The 18,425-nt window shown below is 45.6% G+C and overlaps 1 protein-coding gene across 1 annotated transcript in view; it reads right to left on the bottom strand.

Moving 5' to 3' along the window:
- MAPKAPK2 (MAPK activated protein kinase 2) overlaps positions 1-18,208 on the bottom strand; it is a 105,891-nt gene extending 87,683 nt beyond the window's left edge. Inside the window, exon 1 of the mRNA XM_066626110.1 lies at positions 17,629-18,208. Within this exon, the coding sequence (XP_066482207.1) occupies positions 17,629-17,913 (285 nt within the window). The 5' untranslated portion in view covers positions 17,914-18,208. The remainder of the gene's footprint in view (positions 1-17,628) is intronic.
- Between the last annotated feature and the right edge of the window lie 217 nt (positions 18,209-18,425).

Raw genomic sequence — 18,425 nt, 5'->3', positions numbered from 1 at the left:
TTGATGATGAAATCTTTACTCATACCTAGTAGCCAACAGGATGAGGCTTACCCGAAGAACAGTTAGAGCAGACTGTCATTGTGTCACTGCAACAAAACATCAACAACTGGTTGAGTTTTACATCATTGTTAAAGTGACAGAGACAACATACACTTTCCCCAACTTACATATGCAACCATTTGTAACAGTGGTTTGACAGTGACATATGCACCCAACAACCATGTTATAGTTATAACCGCAGTTAAAACCTAGCATATGGACATATCCCAAATCAGTCCCTGCTGATGTCATCCCACCTCTGCTGTTAGCTCCTTCAAGGGAGCGAGTTCATGGCCACGGTCTCAGATTACTGCTGGTATTATTATTTCTATTTTTACACTACCCAACTCCAACTCAGGGTGAAGCACAACAGCAAGATAAAATTGAAACATTATACATATACTACCAGAAAAAACCAAACCCTCCACCTCCATAAACACAAAAGTAATTCCCATTGATTTCAAAGCATTCAAATGTTCCCAAAATTGCCACAAGCCCACAATAGCCAACTCCTACTTTCCACCCAATCTCACTTTCCCCAAAACATGGATTTGCTGCTAAACCCAAACCTATGCCTCTTCTCTCCATAACATCCTAAAACCACCATATTTTTCTTCAATTTTTTACAGGGAATTTCACAGAAAACTGGGGGTCCATCCTATCCAACTTTCCAACTCTGGTGTAGCCACATTGCAGCACCATGGTAAAAGAACACATGTTCCCATACCTTAAGAATGCTCCAGTGACTGCCCCTCCACCACAAGATGCAGCACACGCCCCACTGACACAACTGCATCAACACTGGAAAACTAGACAGGATTGGGCTATGTCAGAATGCCAGATGCAAGGGAGGGCACCAGAATGAGGTCTCTTGTTGTCTGGTGTGCTCCCTGGGGCATTTGGTGGGCCACTGTGAGATACAGGAAGCTGGACTAGATGGGCCTATGGCCTGATCCAGTGGGACTGTTCTTATGGGCCCTGGGTCTCTATCAAAACGTAAATATAAAGAACAAATGGCCATTAGTATCCCCCAATCAGTCTTTCAAGAGGATAATATCTTTAGATGCCATTATTCAGAAAACCCCTTGGGGGCAGTTGCTCACATAAGTTGCTCACAAGGGGCACCTGCAGGCCTTATGATAAAGTAGGAGAACTGGACCACAATTCAGATGGAGTTGTTCATCAGGGAGGTAGTAAGATTCATCCAAGCAGAAAACTGGTTCATAGTATCCCCAGAAGAGATGGTATCTCATTAAGACCTTGCTGATTTCCGGTCCCAGATACTAATTTTATTATTGTAGACCAAACAGAATGAGCAACACAGTCACTCATGCCCACATTCTTTCGGTAAAGATTTATATCTCTTCTTTCAATCAGTCTCCAAAGTAACTTACAAAATATTAAAACAATAGAAGTATTTATTCCTTTGCCAGGAATAAGCTTATATTATACTATACACTTATACTATATAAGGCAGCTTATATTATTCTATATTATACTGCCCATACAAATACAGGTGTGTGTGTCCCCGTATTTGTGGAGGATCCATTCAAGGGCCCCCCACATGGATACAGAAACAATGGATGAGAGGGGACCCCATAAAGAGAAGTAAAATGCTTAATTCTCCACCCCCCCAACCCATTACCTTCGTTTTGATTGTTTCACACACCAGCCAGCCAGCCTGTTTTCTCCCAACATTTCTTAAACTGTGGGTCAGGACCCACTAGGTGTTATTTTATTTTTAATTTTTATGCCTATTTTATTTTTAATATATTAGACTTGATGCTACCTTGGTATGTGACAGCATTTTGGGGAATGTTACAGATCTGTACTTTTAACAGGCTTAGTATTGTATTGGCAACCTTCAGTCTCGAAAGACTATGGTATCGCGCTCTGAAAGGTGGTTCTGGCACAGCGTCTAGTGTGGCTGAAAAGGCCAATCCGGGAGTGACAATCCCTTCCACACCGGGAGCAAGTGCAGCCTGTCCCTGGTCTGTCTCCCTGGCTATGGGCCTTCCTTCTTTGCCTCTTAGCCTCAGACTGTTGGCAAAGTGTCTCTTCAAACTGGGAAAGGCCATGCTGCACAGCCTGCCTCCAAGCAGGCCGCTCAGAGGCCAGGGTTTCCCACTTGTTGAGGTCCATCGCTAAGGCCTTCAGATCCCTCTTGCAGATGTCCTTGTATCGCAGCTGTGGTCTACCTGTAGGGCGCTTTCCTTGCACGAGTTCTCCATAGAGGAGATCCTTTGGGATCCGGCCATCATCCATTCTCACGACATGACCAAGCCAACGCAGGCGTCTCTGTTTCAGCAGTGAATACATGCTAGGGATTCCAGCACGTTCCAGGACTGTGTTGTTTGGAACTTTGTCCTGCCAGGTGATGCCGAGGATGCGTCGGAGGCAGCGCATGTGGAAAGCGCTCAGTTTCCTCTCCTGTTGTGAGTGAAGAGTCCATGACTCACTGCAGTACAGAAGTGTACTCAGGACGCAAGCTCTGTAGACCTGGATCTTGGTATGTTCCGTCAGCTTCTTGTTGGACCAGACTCTCTTTGTGAGTCTGGAAAACGTGGTAGCTGCTTTACCGATGCGCTTGTTTAGCTCGGTATCAAGAGAAAGAGTGTCGGAGATCGTTGAGCCAAGGTACACAAAGTCATGGACAACCTCCAGTTCATGTGCAGAGATTGTAATGCAGGGAGGTGAGTCCACATCCTGAACCATGACCTGTGTTTTCTTCAGGCTGATTGTCAGTCCAAAATCTTGCAGGCCTTGCTAAAACGATCCATGAGCTGCTGGAGATCTTTGGCAGAGTGGGTAGTGACAGCTGCATCATTGGCAAAGAGGAAGTCACACAGACATTTCAGCTGGACTTTGGATTTTGCTCTCAGTCTGGAGAGGTTGAAGAGCTTTCCGTCTGATCTGGTCCGGAGATAGATGCCTTCTGTTGCAGACCAGACGCCTGCTAGTTTAACAGGCTACTATTAAACCAACGCCTGCTAGTTTAACAGGCTACTATTATGTATATACTTTTAACAAAGATAGACAATGGGGCTTACTCCCAGGTAAGTGTGGATAGGATTGCAGCCTTTAAGATGTTTGCGGAATTTTTTTAAACAGATCAGCAACTGCTTGGGAAGGTTAGGAGGATTCTTTATTTAAAATACATTTTTAACTTATTGTACACTTTTAGTTTAACTGATTGATTGATTTGATTTTGTCATCTGGTGGTGTTAAAAATTTTCCTGCTTGATTATGTCACTTCCGGCCATGACATAACTTCCAGGTTGATTACATCACTTCCGGTAGTCCCAACAGATTGTCATTCTAAAAAATGGGTCCCCGTGCTAAAAAGTTTGAGAACTAGTGTTGTATCCCTTAACAGCATTTATAGGAGAGGACGGTGTCAAGCAGGCTAGTAGCCTGGACACTAGAGGGAGAAGAATGAACATTAATAGGAAGTAGATACTGGATCCATGGATATGGGGGGGGGCACCTGAGTATGGAATATTGTTCTGCCCAATTCAGTTGCACAGAGCAACTGTACAGGGAATCAGGTAATTCAAACAAGGCAGTATCCAAAAGGCCTGGGTTGGCAAAAGAAATACTATTTGAACTCAAGACAGACCATGGATGGGCTATTTCAATGGCTCACTGAAAAGAGATTTGCTTGATCAAAGAAGAGAGTGCAGCAATGATGTCACAACACATAATTATTTAATGGCAATAGTATGGCAGGAGCTGTCCAGAATACTGAAATAACAGAGTACGTGCCGAGAGGTTTACCACCCACTCAGGACAAAATGTGACTCAGTCAACACTGAGAGATGCCTTCTTAGACAGTTGTACTTTGTCCCAAGGGAATTAACAACAGAATAACAGGTTCAGTCAATAATCCAACATCTTACACAATGATGTGAGATTTCCAGAAAATTTTGAAATTGAAGATGTCCCAGAAAAATTTTCAATGTATTATATCTCAAATGTCTTTCCAAAATCCAAAAGTAGCTGAACTGAAATATTTGATTAGGAAAATAGATCAGTTTAAATGTCAAAGTCAAACAAATTCAAAGTTTTGCTTTCTCTGGGATTATTTGTAAACACTTTTCAGATGCCAAAATTCCACATTTATGTCTTTTCCTTTACATTATGTACTTCTATGAAAAAGTAAAGCATGCGAAAAAAATGTTAGCATACTAATCGTAGCACAGCCAAAATGTTATATTATGCATACATGCACAAATATAAATGTGCTTGCTAGGGTTAGCAATTTAAAAATCATTTATTGCACCTTTAAAACTGCCCAGTCAGGCTAGTATTGGATCCATTTGCCGTGTTACTTATGCATTTTATGAAAGAGTACATTTGTAGAAATGGAACATTTTCCACTCTACCCCTGCCTTATCCTCTTATCTAAGGTCCCCTAATTAGTGAGCCCAGAGGTTCTCAAACTTTGTAGAGGCCCTAGAGCAGGGGTAGGCAACCAATGGATATACATGAGTTACTTAGCAAAATGACTAACTGCTGAAGATCTACTTACCTCTTCCGCCCCAGCCAGTGGGAGCCTGTCCTCCCCCCTTGGCAGCCTGGCCTGTTTTGAGGCTGCCAGCCAGCCAGCCTGGCCAGCTCCAACTCCGCCAGCTGCGGTCCAGTCCCGGCCTCTCCCCGCTGGCCAGCCCAGCCAGCTCTGTCCCTTCTGGCTGCAGCCCACTCCCAGCCTTGTGCAGGAGATTGAGAGAGCTACTCTTTGCAGCTACCTGCCATCCACTCACCACCCTGCCCACCTCCCAGATGATCCGCAGCAGCCGCAGCCCTTCGTCTTGCCGCACCATTCCTCAGCTTACTGGAGGCCGTAGCTTCCATTCCCTGGTGGCAACCAATGTTCTGCCCCCTCACCCCTTTACCAACCAAAAATGGACCCATGGTTGATGGGTTGCTTACCCCTGCCCTAGAGGCTGCTGCCTGATTTATAAATACCAAGGGGAGTGACTATAACGGTTATTGGGCAGCAGTGCTCCCCAGTGCATTTGGGGCAAGGGCCAGATTTTTGTGACTCAACAACAACAACAGTATTTATATACCGCTTTACAACAAAAAGTTCACAAAGCGGTTTACAGAGAAAATCAAATATCTAATGGCTCCCTGTCCCAAAAGGGCTCACCATCTAAAAAGATGCAACACCAGCAGACAGCCACTAGAAAAGACACTGCTGGGGTGAGGTGGGCCAGTTGCTCTCCCCCTGCTAAATAAAAGACTCAGAACAAAACACAAGGCAAGGCCCATTCCACTGACACTACCTCCAGTTATAGTCACCAGCAAATGCTGAGGTCTTCACAAATGCCTAATTCACCCTTGACTGAGGTGGTTCTCTCATCCTGGAATTTTAATATGAGAAAGTATATTCCCACATACTGTCAGTCAGAGAAGATGAGGACTCCACAAAAACAAACAACCAGATGGCACCTCGTGTTCATGTTGCGCGCATTAACCAAGCTAAGAAAAGGAGCCAAGTGCTGAAAACTAATTATGGCTGCAGGGAAACTACTAGATCATGTTCCACAATGCTTATTGTATCCAAGCACATGATTAGGAGAGGGGCATACTGAGAATAAATATAGAAGACTAAAGTGAAGAGAGGTTGAATCTATTCCATGCTCTTGGACTGCAGATCATTTTGGCACAAATCAGTCAACAGTCCAGACAACTTCTATGTAAAACAGACTCAAAAATCATAACTCTGGAGATCTGTGCAAAAAATGTCAAATTAATAAAATCCCATTCTCTTTACATGATAGCTATTCACATGTTCTGCTGTACAAGTGCTGCTATCTGTAGCCAGGCACATATTTCCACCTGAATGACTGCACCTTGATTCATTTTTACAGATCATCAATCCATGTGCACAGTACATGCATTGATTGAAACACATGAATAACTGTATTCAAGTATAGACTAACAATTATTGTTCCTGGGTACATAGTTGTATCAGGGTACAATTTAACATGTGAACAGCCCTCTATGCTCTAAATGAGGATTTCGCAAACACCAATGAAAACTTTCCAGTTTGGGTGTAATTATCCCACTCACCAAACAATAAATTATGAATACAACAAAACATTGGAAGGGAGAGAGAAATTAGCAAATAAGCTCATGAGTCCAGAACATATTCTCAAATTTCAAATATGACTTGGAGATTGGGAACATTACATCTGAACTAGACCAATGAAATACATACACACAATCTAGTCCAAATCTCTACCGAGCTGAGAACCAAGATCATTTTTACAGCTGACAGTTTAAACTGGTCTTAGCATCTCCCCAATGCCTAAATTAAATGAGAAGTCTACTTTACTTGGAATTTACATTTGAGTTCAGAATAGCTCTTCTTCCTTTAAACTCCCATTAAAAAACATTCACAAATTGACTATTTCTAACTAAATAATCATTAATTCTTGCAGCACAACTTTAGGCATTCACAACTGAGCACCTCTGTATCCAATGGGCCTTACTCTCTAGTAAGAATGTTTTGAATTGCAGACTTACATTCTTCTGTAAAAAAAAAAAAAACAGCCTTAGATTTTAACCTATTTACAGCCCAATCCTAACTAAACCTCCCCCTCCCCCATTGATGCAGCCACACCAATGGACCACACACTAAATTCAGAGGGGAGGGAGTCTGGAGGCCTCTTTGAGGTAAGGGAATTTGCGTTCTCTTACCCCAGGGCAAGCCTCCATGGCCCCAATGGATATCCTCAGATCTGTACAAGTTATTTTGTTGGCACAGGTCTGAGAAGGGGGGGGAAGGGGAGAGGAAACAAGGTTAGGAGCCTGCACACATTGGTGCCGCCAGGATCCACTCCTTTCTAGCTCTCACCCACCCACCCCTGCCCACCCAGAAACTCCCCATTCCACCCCACCCTGATCTGCCCACCCTGCTGCTGGTTTACCTTATCTGCTGGACAACATGGAATAAACTCCACGTTCTCAGTTGCACATAGATATGAATATTTACTTTAAATTGTAAGTCTGTGGGCAGGGTCTGTTTTATTTTTACTTTTCATACAGCACCTACAAAACTTCACATGCTTCATAAGTTAAAACACTTAAATACTCACAGGAACTCAGAAACGTCAAATGTGAAGATATATAATGCAGCCAAGGCTGGTCCAAGACTTCCTAAGGTGGCATGCCAAATCTTGCCCTCCTTTCCCAATGATGCGCAAGCTTCTGCTCCCCCCAATCTCCAAGGGTCTCAGCAGCACTTTCTCCCCTCTATGTTTCCTCTTCCTCGCTATTCCCCATTTCCTTCTCCAATCCAGGAAGTGGGAGAGTGAAGGCAAGTAGGTGGACAGAGATGGATGCCCCCAACCAATGTGACACCCAAGGCGACAGCTTCAGTTGGAATCATGGATGGGCCGGCTCTGAATGCTGCCACTGTGCTGAAGCCAAGAAAGTCTGGGACTGGTCAGTGCCTGGATGGGAGACCACTTGGAAACCCTTTGTATGCTGCCTTGAGTTCCATCATGGAAGGAAAGTGGGATGTGAATGTAAATAAATAGGTACATTACCCCAGTTTTTGTTGCAAACACACACCACTCTAAAGGCTGCAGGACCTCATACTAAACAGTACCATGAAGAGGACAAAGTTGTTGAACAGAAGCTATAGGTATTACAAATTATCTTCAAAGACAGACAAACGCAGAGGTAGAACAAAGGGAAAACAGCTGAAGATGCATCATGCACCTCAAAACCCACGGACACCTTTCTAGTCTTCATAACGTTGACTGTGCAAATCTAATCCCAGAGCTAAAGCATTATCAACTTGCTCAAGATAATGCCCATCTTTACTGTACTGTAGGATTCAAAAAGCCCAAAGGAGAACTATGTGCCTGAATTCATGCAGGATTAATGAAGCCTCCGACACCTTGATCTAGGCCAGGCCACTTGACATTACTTTCATAAGAAGTTGTATTAAGGAAGCCAGTCACACACTGACCTTTGATCTCATATAAAGCTTAGTTGTAAACACAGATCAGTGAGGAATTTACAGTCTGAGACAGCATTTTCCTAATTCCGCAATCTGCATCACGTAATGCCTGGAGCTCGACTACAACGAACAGAGTCAGATAAAGGCAGCAGTGACCTACATACTCCAGATTTTTCCATACTGCATACAGTACAACTTCCTTCCATCAGGAAGTTTCAGCAGCTTTATGGGGGGCCGGGGAATGGTTCAAGAGATCCCACTGTCTCATTTTGGCAAGTAGTTGACATACCTTAACCTTAAGCTTCAAGCTGCCAACTGATAAGGGCACTATACCACAAACTTCCAAGGATCATGGTTGGTACAAAACACTTTTCATGAGCTACATCTATTCCCAATGTCAGTGGAAAGTTAACTGTTACCTCATTACTTTACAGCTGTGATTTTCAAACTCTCCGGGAGTTTAAAACCTGCAGTAAGTCTTTGCGGGGGCGGGGGGGAGGCAGCAGGGGCAGGGATAAGTCAGCAACGCGATCCCCAGGATCACGTTGCTCGGGGGCTGCAGGGACTGGGATGCACTCACCAGTCCCTGCAGCAGCCATCCCTGTGTGCGGGGCGCTCTGCGTGAGCACCTGCAGGGCACCCCAGGTCAGGGAAAGGAAGAGTGGAGCGATCTGCTCTGCCTCTGCAAAAGCGGAAGCGGAGTGCAATCGCCCCACTCTCCCTTTCCCTGACCTAGGGAGCCCTGCAGGCGCTCGCGCAGGGCTCCCCGCACACACAGACGGCTGCTGCAGGGACTGGTGAGTGCACCCCAGTCCCTGTAGCCCCGCCAGAAGGGAAAGTGGAGTGATCGCGCTCCGCTTCCGGTTTTGCGCAGTGGGGCGCAATCGCTCTGCTTTCACTTTTCCTGACCTGGGGAGCCCTGCCGAAGGTTGTGCAGGGCTCCCCACACCCCCCGGAGGCTGCAGGAGGCTTGGGCAAGTGCACCCAAGCCCCTGCAGCCCCCCTGAGCGGCGCGATCCTATGGATCGCGCTGCTGCCTTCCCCCTGTCTCCTGGCTGCTCCCACCCCTTAAGGGGGCAGAGGCCAGGACCCACAGGCTGGGGTATTGCGACGCCCCAGTTTGAATACCATTGCTTTACAGAATTATTTTCTAGAGAACAGCTCAGATCTGAACCTATCCAGAGGCACCTTATGATTTTCAACAGGACCGAGTCTAATTACTCCTGAGTGCTTTTACCCATTTCAATTTGTACTGCAGTGATCAGTGGCCAGCCAACTTTTTTTTTTTAAAGGGGGAAAAATATTACCTGCAAGATTCTATTATACTGCTGAAATCCACTTCTGATATGACTGTTCCATACTCTGGTTATTTACAGCCCAATCCTAACTTGCGCTGGAGCAGGTAGGCCAGTAGGGCCTGAGCTGTATCCAGCACAAGTTTGGGGCTGCTCCCCACCCACCGCCCCCAGGAGTGCCCACCGCCTACTGCCCCAAAATGCCTCTTCCCTGCCCTCCCCATCCCCAGACCCCTGCATCAGCTAAGAGCCAACGCAAACTTATTCCGCTAGGCCTGGATCTGGTGCAGGGAGTCCAGCACAACTCCTTGTGCTGGCCTCTGACTCCTAAGTCTGCACAAACATGCCTTACATGCCTTGCGACACCCCCGGGTCGGTGCAAGTGATTACACCGGCCTATTGGGGGTTAGGACAGCACCCTTAAATGCTTGCATAAGGAATCCCCAGTATTTTATTTAGCATGCACATAATGAACTTTGAGAATGTAAAGAACAGAGGTCCATGACCTGCTGTCACAGGTGATAAGAACTTCCCCTGAAATTGCCACGGCTCACACTACAGGAATGAAAACTGTAACATAAGAGCACCAGAAACAGGAACAGATTTAGCAACAAGCTCTTTCTATAGAATTCTCAAGACAGTCAGACAGAACCAGAAGCAGTCATCTACTATTCATGAGGTTTCCCCTCTGAGGCAAGACTGTGTTAATACCCAAGACCATTGGAAACAGGGAACGCAAACACAGAACATCAGGTGGCCAACGTCTGCATCAAAAGCGAAACGTGAAGTTGCAGGGAACATTTCAGCCGTCGCTACTGGTGGCAGGTCACGCCAATCCTCTGTGGCATCACCGGAAACAAGAAAAGTCCTGTTGCAATTATTTCCTGATATCTGGTTTGTTCAGTTATTGTTTTTGTGTCAACATTCCTAAGTACTAGAACCTCCTTTTTGCCATATAGGCACAGATAGTGATGGTAAAGCTTTACTATTCACATGCCATATTTTCTTGTATATGCTACCCTCAATTATTATTAAAACGTAAACTAGTTAGTTGCCTGTGAGCCTCTATGTAAACAACTAAGTAGTTTCATCTGCTATAATCCTCAAATTCTTACCACTTCCACAGTTCTAATAAAACTGGAAGTGTTTGTTTACGGCTGGGTTGTACTTTGAACTGAAATTCACACATTTGATAACTTGCTTAAACTCAATCGCCTCTTCACCATGGGGGGTGTTAAAGAGAAAATCTCTCCCACAGAAAGACATGCAAATGAAATATTATGTATACAAACTGTGACTGCCAAGATCCTGCTAGGATCCTACAAAACATCTGCCTCCGCTAAGATCAGACTTTCATTGTAATACACATCAGTGTGTTTGCTATACTGTTAATCAGACAGAGAAACAGTGGGACATTCTGCCTAGTGTACTGGAGGGACAAAAGGATAGGAGATGTAAACCAGGAAACCCGCAGTCCTAATCTAATCTTATTCTTGCCAGTAACTTACTAGGTGGTCTTCTGGCAAGCCAGCATCATTTCCCATCTGCCATAGCAGGATAACACTGACCTACCTTACAAAGTTACTGTTAGGACTACTGAGATGTTTATTCATCGCTGGCTTTACATCCTGCCTTTTGGCCTTCGAAAGGGCCCCCAAAGCTGCTTACAAAATGAAAACAGAACTTAAAGACAAAATTAAAGATTAAAACTTAACACATTTTAAAGCAGATAATTAAGCCATTTCTGCCCAATGTTGCATATATGCAGCAGGGACCCAATGTGTGGGCCAGGCAAAAATTTAACAGTGCAAGGCTATGCATGTCTACTCGGAAGACACATCTCAAAAAGGATATAGTGGAAATGGAAAAGGTGCAAAAGAGAGCGACTAAGTTGATTACTGAGCTGGGGCACCTTTCTTATAAGCAAAGGCTACAGCGTTTGGGCCTCTTCAGACTAGAAAAGAGACGCCTGAGGGGGGACATGATTGAGACATACAAAATTGTGCATGGTAAGGATAAAGTGGACAGAGAGATGGTCTTTACAATCTCACATAACACCAGAACCAGGGGACATCCACTAAAATTGTGTTGGGAAGGTTAGGACAGACAAAAGAAAATATCTCTTTACTCAGCTTGTGGTCAGTCTGTGGAACTCCTCGCCGCAGGATGTGGTGAGGGCATCTGGCCTGGATGCCTTTAAAAGGGGATTGGACAAGTTTCTGGAGGAAAAATCCATTAAGGGTTACAAGCCATGATGTGTATGTGCAACCTCCTGATTTTAGAAATGGGCTATGTCTGAATGCCAGATGCAAGGGAGGGCACCAGGATGAGGTCTCTTGTTATCTGGTGTGCTCCCTGGGGCATTTGGAAGGCCGCTGTGAGGTGCAGGAAGCTGGACTGTATGGGCCTATGGCCTGATCCAGTGGGGCTGTTCTTATGTACCTATCCACCAAATGGCAGACAAAACAGGTATGTTTTGAGCCCTCACCAAAAAGCCATGAGGGAAGGAATACTTAATTCCCCTGGGAGGGAATTCCATAGTTGTCGCGCCACTGCAGAGAAGGCTTGTCCCTGAGCTGCCACCCCTCTAACTAGGGACGGAGGTGGCACTTGAAGAAGAGCTCCTTCAGATGACCTGTGAGGTAAAGGCAGGAATGTATGGGAGAAGGCATTGCTTCAGACAGCCTGCATCGAAAACGTGAAGGTTCTACCCAAGACACTTGCAGGCCAGCAACAGAAAGATGGATACCAATAAGCCTCCTGTCCAGCATACTAACTTCTGGCCAAGGTCATCACCATCAATTGTCCTCATGTTTGGCTGCATACATTCCAGATGGGTAAATCCCATATCAATAAACAGCAGAAGGCCTAGGTTAAACGCACACATTTTAACATCCTGCAACTTATCATCCACCACAAATTTATTACTCCCAGGCTGTAAACTTCACTTTAATTGGATCCAGAAGATTAAAAAGTCAACGCTAGAGTTAAGCCTGCCTGTGGCACTGCGTTCTGCTCTTGGCAAGATGAATGGAGGTAGAGACCAGCACGCCTTATCTCAACCCATATTTCAGAGCAGGCGGACTCTAGAAATTCTGGTGCATGTCCATTCCCTTCTGCCTGAACCCTCCGTTTGGTCCACACACAGGGGAAGTGTTGGAAACATACAATTTAGGGTGGTTGAGGCAACTGCTGGGTTGATTGAGAGCATTCTGTCAAAACAGAAGCTGAAGCTACTCATTTACAGCTTAGAGAGAAAAAGAATTAGTATGTCTCAGGCATAATAATAGTGATAAATGTTCCCGTTCTCAGGCAGAATGCAGGAGCCTGCCATTCAGCTCATTAGGGAAAAGAGCTTTTGCTGTCTTTAGAAGAAAACAAAAAATGTAGCACCTATTTAATTTTAGCATTTGTGGCTACGCTACGGAGAGACATTTTGACAGAGGGTTTGTTTAAGAAATGCTTGAAAAAAATTTTCAGTTGCTTTTAAAGCAGATGTGTCTGAAAAAAAGGGGAAATAAGACATAATTGCAACAGAAGGACAGTTCTTGTTTTTGATCTTCGCAATTAGCAGGATAACATTTAGCATTTCCGAATAGGTAACTGGTGGGAGAAAAATTATGTCTAAGACACAAAATGTTCCACTCTTTCAGAATAGGTAATATATGCTCACCTCATCTAAGAGTTCACAGTTCATTTCCAAAAGCATTTAAAAGGGGAAAGGTCTCTCCGAAAGGATCCATGCTAAATACACGTGCCTCAATAAATGAACTGCCACAATGCTCCATTTTTAACAGAATTCCAACTCAACCATATTTAATAAAAAATAGAGAATGCTAAAGAATCAGAATGGTCTTATAGTCAGATGGCAGGTTTGTGCATTCTTTATAGTCAATATTTTTCCCTACTTTGAAATAACAGTTTTAATAATAGTTTAAGAACGGTTACAGAGCTTTCTTTTTTAGTGGCTGAATTCTTTGCAATCACAGTGTCCATTCTTCACGTTTTATCACAAGAGATGGTGGGTTTGAGTTTTATTGGCTTTTTTTTGTGGCTGGTTTGGATTTGTTAGTTTTTGATAAAGAAGACACATGTAACCCAGGTGTGCCCATATGAAGCAACCACACACACACAAAAGCCAGCAGCTTTCATTCAGTAGTATGTTGTAAACTGCATACCGCTCTCACACACCCAACCATTACAAAAGTGAGCAGGTAGAGGCAACCAATGCAGAAATATTACATAAAAGTATGGCTGAGAAGGTACATTTCAAAACAAATAACAAAACAAACCTTGAGAGTGACGCAAAATGTTATGAGATCACTGAAATGCGTGTAGAGATTTCGAAAAAGTTTCCACTGGAAGGCAGCCATGCAGGATATAAATTATTCAGATCAATGTCAGAAGAGAGGTCAAGATCAGGGTTATTCATCACTGCATTTAATACCCTGCTTTACCATTTTCTTTTATGCCAACACAGCAACCCTTACTTATTTAAGGTCTCAATCTTATCCATATTTACTGGAAGTAAGTTCAATTGAATACAATGGAACTTACTTCTGAGTAGACATGCATAGGATTGTACTGTCAAACTACTTATGGATGGTCTACCTACAGCAGAATGAAGTGGTGGAATTCTGAGGTGGTAGAGTGGACTGCACCGCTTCAGGTGGGGAATACAGTTCTGAATTATCCCCCATTTAAAAAAAAACAAAAACTCTAGTCCAGTGGTTTCCAAACTGTGGGTCATGACCCAATTTTTGGTGGTTTGCCAGGGCAGAGTAGGCTGTTTGCATCAATGGTTATACAAAGTACTACTAGGGGGTGGTGAGTGCTGCTGCCTAATCACCATTACAGCCACACCCCTTGCCATTTATAAAGCAGGTAGCAGCCTCTAGAGCGGGGGTGTCCAAACATTTTGGCAGGAGGGCCACATCATCTCTCTGACACTGTGTCAGGGGCTGGGAAAGAATTAATTTACCATTTAAAATTTGAATAAATTTACATAAGTGACTATATTAGAGCTGGAACTTATATGAATGAATGAAGGTCTTGCAGTATCTCAAGGCCTTGCACAAAGCAAAGCCAACCTTTCCTTCGCTACCACTGCTGCATCAAAGACATAAAACAGCAAGTAGTGGAGGGAGCCCTCGTCCCACAGCTCAGATGAGAGGTCAAACAGTTGTCAGGCTGAGAGCAGTTGCACTGGGCCAGCACAGGCTCCAGCAAGTCTCTGGAGGGCCAGAGGCTCATTGGGGCTCCCCGAGGGCCTGACTGAGAACCGCCAAGGGACACAAGTGGCCCAAGGGCCAGGGTTTAGGCACCCCTGCTCTAGAGCCTCTAAAATGTTTGGGAACCACTGCTCTAGGCCATTTATTTTATTCAAAAGTAGATCAAGGGACACGGGTTCTGTCCCAGCCCACTTGTCCAATGGGCTCATTTTCAATTTATGTTAGCAGAGCATAAAAAATTCAACAAAACTTGTGAACTTGCAGTCTGAAGTGGTGCAGTCCTACCATCATATGGCTCTATCAGCTGATTCCCACTTCACAGGTAGCACAAGCTTCCACTAACAAAACACAATAGTCACTCACTCTTCTCACACTATAAATGAGTGTGCAGTCACCCCTTGAAAATGCTGCCTTTTAGTTCAGTAGGTCAATACATGTGTGTTGTTAGCATACAGTAGTTTCTAACTAATATAAATTGATGTAAATTATAGATTTATAAAATTAAATTTATATAACTTTTATATAAAGTTAATATAACTTGAACTATAAAGGAATTTAAACATGCGTTTCCCCGAGTCCATTTTGGGCACTATCCACTATACTGTCAAGATTTTTCCAACAAGTAGTACAGCACAATGTAGCAGATGGATATCTGAACATGGAATCCCAAAGTTCCATGGCAAAACCATTACACACCCCCAGTCTCACGTTACCTCACTGTAAATTTAAAGGAGATATTTTCTATGAATATTTTCATGAAACACTACCGTAATTATCAAAACCACAGATCCCCTTAAACTGCTCTGTCACTTGAATACAAATGGATTTTCAACATGACACTGAAAGCATCTTGGAGCCTCTTGCATGTTCTGCGTGCATGTGCAAAAGAGCATGTAGAAAACAGTCCCGTTTAACATTGAGTGTCCGTTCTGGGCAACATCGGTTTTACATCTATATGACAGAAAATGCAAAGAACACTTTTAGTGTCATGTATGAAAATAAGATCATTCTCATAGTGGATTTTAAGATGGTCCTCTTTTGCCTTATATCCAGACACAGTATTGCATGCTTCAAAATCGCAGAGACATTGCATAGTAGCACACAGGGACATGTGGTGATGGGGAGGCTGGGGAGGCAGAGATTTCCCACCAGGCTACTTCAAAAAGCACCACCGCTACCCAGAGCGCGTGAGCGGCGGTGGTGCTTTTCAAAGAACTCCGGTGGGGAGGCTCTGCCTCACCTGCCTCTCCAACCACCGCACATCCCTGGTGGTGATGTACACAAAAATGGCTTTAGAAGAACTGACAGTAACAGGGCCCCACAGGACAGCAGCAAGCCACCTGAAGCTCCATTTTCATTGTCCAACCTGAGAAACAACACATGAACCATCAACACACATGTCAGAAGAATCTCCATTTTCTTCATCCACACTACTGTCAACAGGTTTGTTTACCATGCATTTTCAAAATTCCCTTCTCCTTCAGTGGTCTGAATGGGTTATCAGACCTGGGCTCAAGATTAAGGCCCACGCCAAGAGGACAATCCAACAATCATTTTCCTTCTGCTGTCAAGTCCAAAAAAAAGTTGGGGGTCAATTTCACCATTGTTCCTTTCCCCTTCTCCCAGACATCCTTGGTGAGGGTGAAAGAGGTTTGCCAGTTAGGATATGGCAAAACTGTTTCTCTAAATTCCAGGAACCCTGAACCGACTTTGAGATTTTAGAGAAACGTTACTGAAATTAAAAGGCGGAGGGGGTAGCGGGAGAAACCACAATACCCTATAGTGACTGCTTGTGCATGAATGGGATGTCTGTATGTCTGAATCCCCACCAACTTTCACTCCCTATTAGGCACATTCTCCCCTGGGTCTCAAGCGGCCCCACCACCAGATCTATCAGCAGCTGCTGCTGTCCAAGAAAAGCCCTCCTGCTCTTTTTCTCTCTCCTGCCTGCCCCCCCAATGGAGATCTGAAAAAGGATCAGAAGGAGGACAGACATCCAGGTGTCCCTCCCTCTACAAACACATCCTGCTTTGATCTCTGGCTCCTAGGAAACAGCTGATCACCAAACACATTACAACTTCTTAGGGGGTGGGGGGGGGAATTAATACTTACAAGAGTCACACAGTCCAACCCTATGCATGTCTACTCAGAAGTAAGTTCCATTATAGTCAATGGGACTTACTCCCAGGTAAGTATGGATAGGATTGCAGCCAGAGTCTCTGTGTTCTGGGGATTCCCCCCCCCCTTTTGGGGGAACTCCTATCTCGTTCAAATGCTGAATCTGCTTCAATGCGAGAAAGGGGAAGAGGAAAATCCACCATGTGATTACATCATCAACAGCCCCCTACCATTAAAGGGGGGGAAAGACACAGAACTTTCCAAGGGTGAGTAAGTGGAGAACTTCTCAAGCAGCGCCTCCGTCCCAACTCCTCCGATCGTGGGGGTGATACACTAACTAGACACAATAAGACGCCGATCCACCACCCCCGGGCTACAGACGTCACGCTCGCTCCAGCATAGAACCGATCCGGTCGATCTGCCGGCGATGATCACTCCAGAAGGCGACAGGTCCAACGGGGACCCTGTACTCCTGCCCTATCCCAAGCAGCCTTTCCCAGAAGTAAGGAAGGAAGCCCCATTCATTGTAGGGCTTCTTTGGGTGAAAGAAAAGTCAGCTTCCGAGTGACTCTCTCGAAACTTTCCAACAAAAAACGAACCGCTCAATCCCTATCTACCCTTTCCTGGGAGTAAGCCCCACTGACTCTAGTGGGACTTACTTCTGAGTAGACATACATAGGGTTGGGCTGTAAGAGCACACTCCTACGCGTGTCTACCCAGAAGTAGGGGCCTCTAATGGGACTTCTAATGGGACTTACTTCTGAGTAGACATACATAGGGTTGGGCCGTAACAGCATAATCCTACACGTGTCTAACCAGAAGTAAGTCCCATTCTGCTCAGTGGGGCTTACTCGCAGGAAAGTGTGGATAGGATTGTGACCTAAAGCACCCCGCCCCCAATCAAATCCAAACGGCGATCAGGACCAAAAGGGGGACAGAAGGACCACAGATCCGGTCCCCCACTCACCTTGAGAGCAAATTTCTCTCCGGTCTTCTTGTTGAAGATCTCCAAAACTTTCCCATTGATCCCCAGCCCCAGGACCTGCGTGGTGACCTTGTAGTCATCCGTGATGGCATTCTTCTTGATGGGGAGGCCGGACTTGAGGTGGAACTGGGGGAACTGCTGCTGCTGTTGCTGCTGCTGGGCCAATTGTTGCTGGGGCGGCAGCGGAGGCTGGAGGGGCGGCGGGGGAGGAGGGGGCGGGTTGGGTAGGAGCACCTGGGGGTTCTGGTTCTGAGAGTTGGACAGCATGGCACCGTCCGCAGCCGAGAGCGGTTCTTCCCCTGCCCGCCTCGCCTCTCCCCTCCTCCTCCTCTTCTTTCCCCAACAGTAGGAAGTTTGCTCCCAGCGGCCGGATCCCAACTCAGTGTCTTCCCGCTTCCTCCCCGAGAGCAGACCCGATCTCCTTCTGGTGGATCCCTCTGCCCTGGATCCCCTCCAGGCGTCGCGATCGGCCTCTCTCTGGAACGAGCGGCCGCCCCTTCTGAGAAGCCCCCCCGCCCCAGCTTGGCCCCGGCTGGCTGGCTGGCTTTCGATCGAACGCCGCGACAGGAAAAGGAATCGCTACAATGTGTCCATCTCGCTCCCTCCCTCCCCCGGCTCGGCTTCCCTGCGCTGATGTCACAGCCTCGCGTTGACTGGCTGAGCCCTGGGTAGGGGAGGAGCGTCAGGAGGGGGAAGCCACCCCGGGGCGGGGCAGGGGGAGGTTCGCAGCAGGGAGCGGAGCCAAGCAGCCTGCAAGCGACCGTGGTGCGGTGGGACCT

The sequence above is a fragment of the Tiliqua scincoides genome, chromosome 4 (assembly GCF_035046505.1).
Source record: "Tiliqua scincoides isolate rTilSci1 chromosome 4, rTilSci1.hap2, whole genome shotgun sequence".
NCBI lineage: Eukaryota > Metazoa > Chordata > Lepidosauria > Squamata > Scincidae > Tiliqua > Tiliqua scincoides.
Note: the sequence above shows the minus strand (reverse complement) of the source record. Positions and strands in the feature narration are given on the sequence as shown.